The 12,528-nt window shown below is 51.2% G+C and overlaps 1 protein-coding gene across 2 annotated transcripts; it reads right to left on the reverse strand.

Moving 5' to 3' along the window:
* Positions 1-634: 634 nt before the first annotated feature.
* On the reverse strand, positions 635-8,792 carry LOC311528562 (uncharacterized protein). 2 transcript variants are annotated; one of them, XM_084643775.1, is made up of 4 exons: positions 8,517-8,792; positions 6,322-6,874; positions 3,778-3,808; positions 635-2,666 (listed from the first exon to the last, which is right to left on the reverse strand). In XM_084643775.1, the coding sequence occupies exons 1-3, from the start codon at positions 8,614-8,616 to the stop codon at positions 3,805-3,807; spliced, it is 657 nt and encodes a 218-aa protein (XP_084499901.1). In that variant the 5' UTR covers positions 8,617-8,792; the 3' UTR covers positions 635-2,666; positions 3,778-3,804. The 2 variants fall into 2 exon arrangements, 1 of the variants encoding a protein (XP_084499901.1); XR_014713635.1 differs by lacking the exon at positions 8,517-8,792 and having other exon boundaries at positions 6,246-6,873.
* Between the last annotated feature and the right edge of the window lie 3,736 nt (positions 8,793-12,528).

A 12,528-nucleotide genomic window follows, 5' to 3' on the forward strand; every position in this document is an offset into this window, starting at 1 on the left:
GGCTCGAGCCCCGGGCTCTGACCCAGGCTCCGGCCACGTGACCTTGGCCCTGAGCGCTAACCCCTGGCTGTGCAGCAGCAAGTGCTGGCTCCGGGCTCTGGCACCGACCCCCCAGCCCTCACCCCGCTCCCTAACCCCAGCCCCAGCCCCGGGGTGGTGGGTGTTAATCCACACCTCCAGCTGCTCAGCAGCAGCCGCCACCAACCCTGGGCTCCAGCCGCTCGCTCTGGACCCTGGGGGTGCTGCCTCCCAGCTCCAGCCATATGGCAGCAGGGCTCACCGTTCTCCCCGACGCCTCCCCAAACCCCCATTTATCGCCCCCAGCCCCCACTGCCTTCCCTGGTTCCACCTCTATCCCCTCCATTGCCCCAGACCCCTGCTGCCTCCCTCTCCAAACCTGGGGCTCGCTGAGAAAAGCGAAACAAAGAAACATGCAAGGATCACTTTTCACAGCACACTGACTAGCTACCTGGGAGCCTGTGAAAAGTGATACTTGTATGTTTGTTAATATCACTTTTCACAAACTCCCAGCTAGCTACTGAGTGTGCTGCGAAAAGCAATATTCAACATACAAATATAATTTTTCATATTATTTGTGAGTCTGAAAAAACCCTACATCAATAAATTACAAGGATTTGGACACGTGTCTGTGCATATTTATTTGTTTTTCCTACAGTTACGTATTTTAGGGAAAAGTGTCAGTGCGGCCACCAGGAAGAATTGGTGGGTCACAGTCCGAGGCCACCAAAAAATGTGATCGGAGAACCCCTGGTTTAAATGTACTAATAGGCAAAATCCAAACCAGCCATGTCTGCCTGAACCTTTTCAGGCAGGACTTCAGGTATCACCCAAAAGATCTTATTTTTCTTTGGTTCCATGTATACATTTGCTCAGATTTTACTTCTCCATTAAAAATGTAACCAATTCCCAGCTGCCTGGCAAGTGAGAGCTGGCTGAGTTTCCATGGTTCTCCCCGCACCCTTATGGGTGTGCTGCCAAGGGAGCAACACACAGGCCGGCAATGAATCTCAAGTACCTCTAACTTGCCTAGCTCTTCTCAGCCATTTCTCTTGCTGTGAGCTGCCCTCCTTTTGAGCCCCACCAACTTCCTCACATGCAGGAACAGCAGCAGATTGCCATCTTGGAGCAACAGCTGAGGAAGGCGTCTTTTCTGTCAGCACTAGAGTGGTCTATTGTATTGTGCTCTTCTTAAATAAGCAGGATACTGTGATCGTCCAGTGAGCATGTCTCAGCTTTGTTACGTCGAGTGCTTTAAAAGGGGTGATGCGCTGCACTGTGTGGGCTGAGAAAGATCTCATGTGCTCCCCATCATCAATTCTGAGATTTGCACTGATTGGCATTAAGGCTTTTGGGGTGATGGTTCTATGACTCAAACTCAGTGGCTTTGTTTGGTCTACCAGAGTCTGAGGTTGGTGATCTTCGGGGATGGTACAAGTCTTACCTAAGACATTTAAGCGAGTTAGAATGTGGATGGAAGACGATAGAATGAATGATGTGCGAGTTCCTCCCAGTAACAGGGATAGCCGTCTGCCTCTGAACATAGCTCAATTCTTATTGTGCTTAACACGCTGGAATATGAATGGCTGCTATGGGTGGCTGATCATCTATGAACATCATGTAGTAATTCCTGGTTTTTTAAATTATTGTTTTAGCTGGACGCATGTATAATGTTTGATCAAATACTGTTCAGGGAGAAAGGTATAAAACCATCCAAGTATTTGCTATGTGTGGAGTGGTCATGTTCTGTGGGATACCTTCTGGAAGAACAGTAGTGTGGTTAAGTAATTCGTGTCACATTCTGTGCTGCACTCCTGCACCGAAAAAAGGATTTTCTGCTGCTTACACTATTTGCAGCTTCACTGGGTGAAAATAAAGAAGCAACAGTGGCCAAAATCGGTTAGTCTCTAAGGTGCCACAAGTCCTCCTTTTCTTCCTCCTCTAACAAAAATCTTGAAATAGTTCACTGTAAAATTAAAAACCAACTGTGGCTTGTCTTAAGTAATGATAAGGTGACGTTTAGAAGGAAGCCTCCAGGTGCATCCTCACCTGTTCGTTGATCCAGCACAACTTCCTACACATTAGACTCTTACGACAGTCAGTAACACTCTCTCTACCTCCACAATAGAGCTATTTAGAAAACGGGAGTTTGTATTCAGTTTGTATGAATGCTGTAATCTGGAAGGCCCAGATCCACAAAGGTATTTTCGTTCTTGACTTCCATTGGATTTCAGTGGAATTTAGGAGCCTAAATTTTACCTTGGTGGATCTGGGCCTAAGTAATTGCAGTTTGACAAACATGAAAGATTAATAATTTGTGAAAAATAAGAAGTAATTAACAAATGAGGACAATCAGAATCCTTGTCTGAGGACTCCTAAAGCTTCAAAATACTTTAATGTTCTTATGAAATAATTCACATCCACTATCATTTCTTTGCCTGTAGTAAATATATTGTCCTTTTTAGTTGGCACACTGTTCTGATCGTTGTCTGTACAGTAATCTTTTGAGTAATTCAGTTCAGTTAGATGTTATCAGTCACCTGGAGTTTCTTCCTCAGAAGCTGTTATGGCTTTCAAGGCTCTTCTCTTCCTTAATCTTTCTGCATTTGTGATTGTCATAGGATGCAATGGGAAAAATCCAGAAAGACCTGAAAGGAAGATTATTGATATTTATAGCTGGAGTTGCAATATGACTGTTCTAGACGCACAGATTCAAAGGCTAGAAGGGAGCGCTGTGATTATCTCGTCTGACTTCCTATATAACACGTTATAGAACTTCCCCAAAATAATTCTTAGCATATATATTTCAGAAAAACATCCAATCTCAAGTTAAATTGTCAGTGATGGAGAATTCACGACAACCCTGGGTCAACTGTTTCAATAGTTAATGAGACTTTTAAGAAGTGAGAGTAATTGTCTGTCTCACTAACCCTCTAGTGGCTTGAAGTGCCTTTTACTGCTGTCTTGGCCAGCTCAGCCTCTCCATAAATGAGACCCGTTCCCATTTCCTCAAAAAGAACAGGAGTACTTGTGACACCTTAGAGACTAACAAATTATAGCTCATCTTAATTAGCCTCTTACAGTTTGTATGGCAACTCCCACCTTTTCATGATTCTCTGTATGTGTAGATAGATCTTCTTACTATATGTTCCATTCTATTCATCTGATGAAGTGAGCTGTAGCCCATGAAAGCTTATGCTTAATTGAATTTGTTAGTCTCTAAGGTGCCGCAAGTCCTCCCGTTCTTTTTCCGGATACAGACTAACAAGGCTGCTACTCTGAAACATCCCATTTCCTGTGGCCAAAAGAAGGGTGATTGCATATATACATATTCTCAAGGATTCATGCAAAGAAATGAAGAAAGAGTCTTTGGTACTCCAAGTATGCAGAGGATCACCAAGGAAAACCTATTGTCTTTTAAGAGAAATAAGCAAATAGCTGAGATTGGAAAACACACTGAGTTACCTAGAAGTTTTTCAACCGGTTTTGTGACATGTGCTCAAGAAAACTGCTGTAACCTGCCCTTACGCAGCAACAATAGATTATTCTTCATGATGGAATCGAAGTCTGTACCTTGCCAGGAGATTGAGGTCTTACAGCAATTTATTTACAATAAAGATGACAGATTTGCTCTACCAACCCTTAAGAGAGCTGCACATTCTCCACTAAATGTGATTGATTTAGAGGGATGCAGAAACTGGGGTCTGTCAGTACAACATGGTGTGCACGCAACCCTTAACAAGCCCGGTCTGCACTTACCAAGGTGCACCATGATGACCCTTGAAATCACCTGAAAGAGGAAAAAGACCATGAAGGAATCCCCGCCACTCCCAAACACAGAACAAGGGGCTAGCCCACTGCAGCTGTGCCGCTGTAAGTGCTATAGGGTAGACATAGCCTGAGTTGACAGAGACGAGAACCTGAAAGTTATACACCGGACCCTCGCTAGAACACGCGTCTATAGAACACAAATTCTGATAGAACGTGGTTGCGGATCCCAAATTTAGTAACCGTCATTAACTTTCATTGTAACGTGGTCCCCACTGTAACGCAGTACCCGCTAGAATGGGGGATTTGGCATGGATCCCAAATCCCACATTCTAGTGAGGGTCCAGTGTAGTTTGAAAATCCTGAGGGAAACATGGGAGTTTAGTTGCAAGCCCTGCCCTGGCGCCTGTAGACTCTGTCTCTCATGACCCATGTGCCATGGCGATCCTGGGAATGGAAGTTTCAAAGCACCTGCCCCCACTCCCACTTTTATGCTTTGGGGTTTAGGTAACTTTCAACCTCTTAGGAGCACAGGCAAAATGAAAAGATTTTTTTTCCCCCCTGGTAGCCCTGCTAGGCATCAGCCTCACTGCCGCACCCTGCCTGCTTTTCTGTTTCAATAGCTTTGTTGCTAGGGCAATGCCAACAAGTGCCACATGAGTACATAAAATCACTTGTCATTTTAAGGTAAGAATTAGTTTCCCCATTATATTGGTGTTCTGAGGATTTGGTATTATTTTATATATGTACGTTAAGGCTGTCAATCACAGTTCTCTCACACGATTAACTCAAAAAAATCAATCACGATTAATCACGCTTATAACAATAGAATACCAGTTGCAATTTATTATATATTTTTTGATCCATTTTCAATACTGATTTCAATTACAACACAGAACACAAAGTGCAGAGTGCTCACTTTATATTATTATTTTTTTATTACAAATATATGCTCTGTAAAAATGATAAAACCAAAAAAATAGTATTTTTCAATTCACCTCATACAAGTACTGAAGTGCAAACTCTTTCTTGTGAAAGTGTAACAAATGCAGTTGGGTTTTTTCTGATTGCATCACTGCACTCAAAAACAAAACAGTTTAAAACTTTAGCGCCTACAAGTCCACTCAGTCCTACTTCTTATTCTGCCAATCGCTAAGACAAAAGTTTGTTTACAACTGACAGGAGATACTGTTGCCTGCTTCTTATTTACAATGTCACCTGAAAGTGAGAACAGGCGTTCCCATGGCACTTTTGTAGCCGGCGTTGCAAGATATGCCAGATATGCTAAACATTCGTATGCCCCTTCATGCTTCGGCCACCATTCCAGAGGACATATTTCCATGCTGATGATGCTCGTTAAAAAAATAAGACATCAATTAAATTTGTGACTGTACTCCTTGGGGGGAGAATTGTAGGTCTCCTGCTCTATTTTACCTGCATTCTGCATATGTTTCATGTTACTGCAGTCTTGGAAGATGACCCAGCACATATTCCTTTTAAGAACACTTTCACAGCAGATTTGACAAAACGCAAAGAAGGTACCAATGTGAGATTTCTAAAAACAGCAAAGCGCTGGGCCCAAGGTTTAAGAATCTTTACAATTTTTTTGTTTTTTTACAGAGCAAATATTTGTAATCAAAAATAAATATAAATCGAGGACTGTACACTTCGTATTGTGTTGTAATTAAAATTAATATATTTGAAAATGTAAGCATGCCAAATATTTAAAGTAAATGGTATTCTATTGTTGTACAACCGCACAGTTAATCGTGATTTTTTTTAATCGCTTGACAGCCCCAATATATGTGTGTGTGTGTGTCTATATGTACACACACTATGAAAATTACTTGATTGGGTTGCAGTAATTGTTATTCTTGGATATTAACTAGTTCAGGGACTCCTCAAATCTTGCTGCTAATTGCCCGCGGTTTAAGAAATAGCCGAGATCTCCCGGTTCACAGGACGTGTGTGTGGGTCTCTGTGTGGGGGGGGTCTCGGTCTCTGTGTGTCGGGGGTGTGGGGGGGTCTCTCTGTGGGTCTCTGGGTGTGGGGGGGTCGGGAATTCAAAGCCGCTGGTTTTATGCTGCGGCCCCCCCCATGGCTGGCCCCCCTCCCGCCGCCGGATCAGGGCGGCCTCAACCCTGGTCCCCTCTCGCGGCCGGCGCGCGGCTACGTGGCGGAGGGGCGGCGCTGCCAGGCCCGGCCGGGCTCCTCCCCCCGCTCCCGCGCACGCCGGCTGAACCCCCCGGCTCCGGGCCTCACGGGCCGCCGTAGCGCGGCAGCGGGTCGAGTCCCGCCGGCGCTGTGGAGACCGAGCCGTAGCGCGCCTGCGCCGTGCGCGCCCGCGTCTCGCGGCCGCTTTTCCCGTCGGCCCCCGCGGGAAGTCGCTGCCTGGGGACTATTCCCGTCAGCCACCGCGCGGCCCCGGGCACGCTGGGAGACGCAGCGTGCACACGTACGTCACCCCGCAGGCTCCGCTCCCGCCCCGACGCTGTCGCGCCGAGATGATGTCACAGCGCGCGACGCTCCCCCCACCTTCGGAACGGGCCGCGCGGCCGGGGCGGGGGGGCAAAGCCGGGCCCCGCGGGTGACCCTCCATTTCCCATCAGGCATCGCGGCGCGCACGCCGTGGCCGCGGCCCGACCCGGCCGTCCCGCTCTCCGGGCGAGGCCCGCTCGGTGCTGGGCTCCCGGGGCGGCCGCTGGGGGGCGGGGAGCCCGTTCCTTCCTCTCCGGCCCCGACGCCTCGGCCGAGGCACCGTCAAGGTCCAGACTCCGGAGAAAACAATAAAAACCAGGAACGATCCTGCTCGTCATGAAACAATCCAAAGATTTCAGGGTCTGCTGGAAAGCAGCGGGGGGCCCCGCTTTGGCCCGCGCCTGCCTGTTGGCTGCCCTGTAACAACCCCCCGGCTTCCACAGTGCTGGGGGGGAGCCACTCGGGGGAAGGGGGGGGGGACATGGCTCCCTGGGGGCCGACAAGTCGCCCTTGGGTGTCCAGCTCAGGGGGACTTGCTGACGTGAAGCAGGGGTGCTGAAGGCTCTGAGACTCCGAGTCAGGAGGCGGTGACGCCAGGTGACTTTCCTCCCTAGAAAAAGAAAAGGAGGACTTGTGGCACCTTAGAGACTCACCCATTTATTTGAGCACGAGCTTTCGTGAGCTACAGGTCACTTCATCGGATGCATACCGTGGAAACTGCAGCAGACTTTATATACACACAGAGAATATGAAACAATACCTCCTCCCACCCCACGGTCCTGCTGGTAATAGCTTATCTAAAGTGATCATCAGGTGGGCCATTTCCAGCACAAATCCAGGTTTTCTCACCCTCCACCCCCCACACAAATTCACTCTCCTGCTGGTGATAGCCCATCCAAAGTGACAACTCTTTACACAATGTGCATGATAATAAAGTTGGGCCATTTCCTGCACAAATCCAGGTTCTCTCACCCACCTCCCAAAAACCACACACACAAACTCACTCTCCTGCTGGTAATAGCTCATCCAAACTGACCACTCTCCAAGTTTAAATCCAAGTTAAACCAGAATATCTTGGGGGGGGGGTAGGAAAAAACTAGGGGAAATAGGCTACCTTGCATAATGACTTAGCCACTCCAAGTCTCTATTTAAGCCTAAATTAATAGTATCCAATTTGCAAATGAATTCCAATTCAGTAGTTTATCACTGGAGTCTGGATTTAAAGTTTTTTTGTTTTAAGATAGCGACCTTCATGTCTGTGATTGCGTGACCAGAGAGATTGAAGTGTTCTCCGACTGGTTTATGAATGTTATAATTCTTGACATCTGATTTGTGTCCATTTATTCTTTTACGTAGAGACTGTCCAGTTTGACCAATGTACATGGCAGAGGGGCATTGCTGGCACATGATGGCATATATCACATTGGTTTTCTCACCCTCCACCCCCCCACACAAATTCACTCTCCTGCTGGTGATAGCCCATCCAAAGTGACAACTCTCGACACAATGTGCATGATAATCAAGTTGGGCCATTTCCTGCACAAATCCAGGTTCTCTCACCCCCTCACCCCCCTCCCAAAAACCACACACACACAAACTCACTATCCTGCTGGTAATAGCTCATCCAAAGTGACAATGTGCATGATAATCAAGATGTGACCTTAAGGGGTTGCCACACTAAAGAGCTCCTCCCAGGGACTGTTCAAGAGCACCAGACCTATGGCAGGGAAACAGCCTGGAGAATGGGATTTTCAAAAGAGCTGAAGCAGGTTAGGCAAGTCCATAGGAGTTAGGTGCTTTGGAGGTTCCCACCAGACACCTAAATACCATTGAAAGTGTGGCCCAAAGTGCTTAAACACTAGGGCCCTGAGGCTCAGCTGGTGTCAGTCAGGGAGGCTGAGAATCCGTGATAACGTCTCCTGTTAACCAAGAGCACCCGCCCCTGCGCTCAGATAGCCAGGGAGAGAGCAGGAGACAGCACTGGGCGCACAGATTCATGATTATGAATTATCTGCTCTCCTGAAATCTTCCCCTTTGGGCTCTGCTCTGAGCAGCCAGGGAAGCTGGGACCCCAAGGGCTCTCCCAGGATCTGGGCCCCTCTGGGCTGGGCAGTCACAGTGCTCTGAATGAAGCTCTTATCCACGAGTAATAGGGGCACACAGGAACTGATAATAACCCAACCTGCTGGGCCAAATCCCTCCCCCTGCCCTGCTCGAATACAATGAGAGAAACCCCCAGCAGCGCCCCTTACCCAGGAATCCCGTCACAGCCTCCTGGAGATTGTTCTCTCGAGGGAAATCCCGGATTCTCTTTTCCAGCTCAGGGGACTCGGGCACCGGATGCGGAGACATGGCCTTCTCATCCCTGCAGAGACATGAGCGTGTTTATTCCTCCCCCTCCTTTGCTCTAAGTTCCTGCCCCCCAGAGCCAGATGGGGAGTGGGTGGGAGCTGGGCCACAGGCAGGGCTAACGGGGCCGTGACCTCTGCTGCCCAGGGAATTTACTGCCTGCACGATCTGCCGGGGCCAGCCTGGAGACTGGGGGCCTCTCTCCATCCAGAGAGAAAACCCAGCCCAGGCAGGGCCAGCTCCCCTCACACCTGGCCCAACCCCACGTTCCCTACAAGGGCCTGGAGGGGCTTCTCCCGGGGATGAGCGAGGGGCTCATTCTCCAGGCCCAGCTTCTTCTCAGCTTCTCCTCTCAGCCTCCAAGGGGCCTGGTCACTCCCCGTGGGGTGGGGGTTCTGGGACCGGGACACTGCCCCACGAGGGCCTGGGCTGGGACACTCAGCTCTTTCCCCACAGGCCCTTGGGCCCCCCTCACACGGGACAGGCTTTGGGCCATGACAGAGCTGGGGCCAGGTCCTAGCTGGGCCCTCGGGGTGACAGGCTCTCAGCCCCATTAATGATCCCCCAAGCCAGCCTGGTCCCAGGGAGGGTTCTCCAGCCCAGAGCTGTGGGGCACTCCCCTTCCCAGGGTGGGTCACACAGACACAGCGGCAGCAGCCCCAGGGCTATGGGGATGGAGGGGGGCTGGATCCAGAGGGTGAGACCGTCCCACGGTCGGGATGCTGGGTCTGCTGCCTGGGCTCTGAGCCCTGGTCTATACTAGGACTTTAGGTCGAATTTAGCAGCTTTAAACCGATGTAAACCTGCACCTGTCCACACGATGAAGCCCTTTATTTCGACTTAAAGGGCTCTTAAAATCGATTTCCTTACTCCACCCCTGACAAGTGGATCAGCGCTTAAATCGGCCTTGCCGGGTTGAATTTGGGGTACTGTGGACACAATTCGAGGTATTGGCCTCCGGGAGCTATCCCAGAGTGCTCCATTGTGACTGCTCTGGACAGCACTCTCAACTCAGATGCATGATTGTTTGCTGTTGCTCAGACGGAGGGAGGGGCGACTGAGGACATGGCTTACAGGGTTGGCTTCAGGGAGCTAAAATCAACAAAGGGGGTGGCTTTACATGAAGGAGTATTTCAGGCAGGACTTCACGGAGGGTTCCAATAAGAAATGGTGCACCTAAGTTCTTGTTCTTATTGGAACAAGGAGGTTAGTCTGGCCTCTGATTGATACATGGCTAGATTTACCTCGCTGCACCTTCTCTGTGAGTGACTGCAGTGTAACCTAGAGGAATGAGTCCCCTAGACAGGGCGGGAAGCAAATGAGTACAAAACAAATCTGGTTTATTTCTTGTTTTGATCCACTCCATCTATCTTTTACATCTTTGGCTGACAGCAGATGGTGCAGAAGGACTGCATGCCATCCACATCTCATGGCTGCTCGGCAGAAGATGGTACAATAGGACTGCTAGCCATCCTCATCGCTTGCCTGCCCGGCAGAAGATGATGCAATAGGACTGCGAGCAATCCGTATCGCTTGCCTGCTCACCATAAGATGGTTCTATAGGACTGACTGCAGGATTAAAGAGAATAACCGGATCAAGTCACTCCAAATTTAGTCCCTGCGCCCATGTCTGCCCAGGCGCTCCTGATCGACCTCACACAGGCGACCAGGAGCACCTCGGACATGACGATGACGGCTACCAGTCCTATTGCACCGTCCGCTGCCACAAGGCAATGGGTTGCTGCTGCTGTGTAGCAATGCAGTACCATGTCTGCCAGCACCCAGGAGACATACGGTGACGGTGAGCTGAGCGGCTCCAGGCTTGCCGTGGTATGGCGTCTGCACAGGTAACTCAGGAAAAAAGGCGCGAAACCATTGCCTGCCCTTGCTTTCACGGAGGGAGGGAGGGAGGGAGGGAACGGAGGCCTGACGATATGTGCCCAGAACCACCCGCGACAATGTTTTAGCCCCATCAGGCATTGGGATCTCAACCCAGAATTCCAATGGGCAGCGGAGACTGCGGGAACTGTGGGGTAGCTACCCACAGTGCAATGCTCCGGAAGTCGACGCTTGCCTCGGTCCTGTGGAAGCGCTCCGCCGAGTGAATGCACTTAATGCACTTAGAGCATTTTCTGTGGGGACGCACACACTCGACTATATAAAACCAATTTCCAAAACACCGACTTCTATAAATTCGACCTAATTCCGTAGTGTAGACATACCCTGAGTCTCTTCCCAGCACAAGGAGGCCTGGGGGCAGACGGAGCCCGGGTGTATCTGCTCACAGCACTTCTGACACCCCAGAGGGGAAGGAGAGACAGAGCAGAGAGTCAGTGGCCATGGCCCAGCCGGCCCCCTGCCCCTGACGGGTCACTCTGCTCCCCCAGCCCGGCCCCACAGGCTGCTCCCCCAGTGGGGTGGAGACTCTGAAGGGCTGTGCTAGAGGGAGCAGAGCCCCGTTCACACCAGATGTTCCGCAGGGACGGGACGGCCGGGTCCTCTGTGCTGAGCCCAGGGCTGGAACAGCCTTTCACCAGCCTCCCCCACCTCCCCGACAGCCCAAACTCCTGTCTCTCTGCAGCCCTGGGCCCCTGGCCCTGCAGACGCCCCGGGCCGTGCGCCCTGCACTGAGTTACCCTGTCAGCCCGAGTGACTCAGGGGCCGTCCCCTCCCTGCACTGGGCTCTGGGTGCATCCGACACTGTCTCACCTGCAGCAATTCCAGCACCGGCTGCTGACGCTTCCCCTCCAGCTCCGTGATCAGGGCGCTGAGCCGGGAAATCTCCTCACCCAGGTGGGTGGCATTGTCCTCCCTCCTCCTCCCAATCTCCTCGCCCAGCTCTCCCAGCCGGGCCAGGAGGAGGCGCTCCTGTTCGGCCAGAAACTGGTGCAGCCCCTCGCACTTGGACACCACCAGCGGCCGCTCCACTTCCGTCTGCCTCTGGGGTGCACAGAGAGACGCAGGGGCAGGGCAGGGACCCGGGGAGAGCGGGTGTCTTGGGAAATGGTACAAAGCCTTGTCCGGGCTCCCCAGAACGTTTCATTCCATCTCTTTGCCAGAGTAACCGTGGCTACACGAGAGCTTTTGCTAGTATAAAAACGTGACCCAAAATCACCAGCCCCCAGCCCGTCCCCACCACTGTCCCAGCACCAGAGTGAAGTGCAGACCAGGCCGTGGCAAATGGTGCTTCCCAAACTGCCCAATGGCATCACTGGGACGTCTGACACTCGAACCCTGGGATCAGCAAAAGTCTCCCCCTGCTCCGCCCCGACCCTGCCACATCTGCGCCTGTTCAGTGTTTTACTGGCCTCTCCCTCCGCCCCCCCTCCCAGCACTAGGGAGACAGAGCCAGAGGCTGCTCCCAGCTACCCTGGTGTAAACCCATTGACCCCAGTGGGAACTAACAGCAGGGTCCCAGAGGAGTCTGACCTGACCCCACTGACTTCGGTGGGCTCACTCCTGATGTACACCAGGTACCTGAGAGCAGAGTCTGCCCTGCACTGGTTAAAATGGCCCTGACCTGTCTCCCTGTAGCGACCCTGGAAACCCTTTAACCTTCTGAATGACCCAGACCCCAAGCAGCGCAGAGACCCCCTGCTGCTGTTGCTGACACCCCTGTGCAAAGCGGCCGGGCAGGGCAGGGCACCTACCAGGAGCCTCTCCCTCTCCTTGTCCCAGTCGGATTTCAGGCCCAGGAGCTCTTCTGTCTCCTCCCACAGATGCTGCAGGCGGGTTGGGATTTGCTCCTGCAAACAGACAATGGCTCTGGGGGCTGGTTTGGGGTCACTGGTTTGGGCCCAGCGATAACATCGTCACTGAGCAGAGTGAGGCTGTGGGAGCAGGTCCCCCTTCTCCAACCCTCTGAAAAAGTGACCTCAGCTCCAAGGTAGCTCCCCGGCAGAGCTGCTGGGCCTG

The sequence above is a fragment of the Lepidochelys olivacea genome (genome assembly GCF_965140295.1).
Source record: "Lepidochelys olivacea isolate rLepOli2 genome assembly, chromosome: 11".
Taxonomy (NCBI): Eukaryota; Metazoa; Chordata; order Testudines; family Cheloniidae; genus Lepidochelys; species Lepidochelys olivacea.

Coding starts and splice junctions, on each gene's coding strand:
- LOC311528562 (XM_084643775.1), bottom strand. CDS start 8,616: ATGTCTCCGCATCCGGTGCCCGAGTCCCCTGAGCTGGAAAAGAGAATC. Junction 6,875..8,516: donor GGCTGTGACGGGATTCCTGG/GTAAGGGGCGCT, acceptor TTCTTTTTCTAG/GGAGGAAAGTCACCTGGCGT.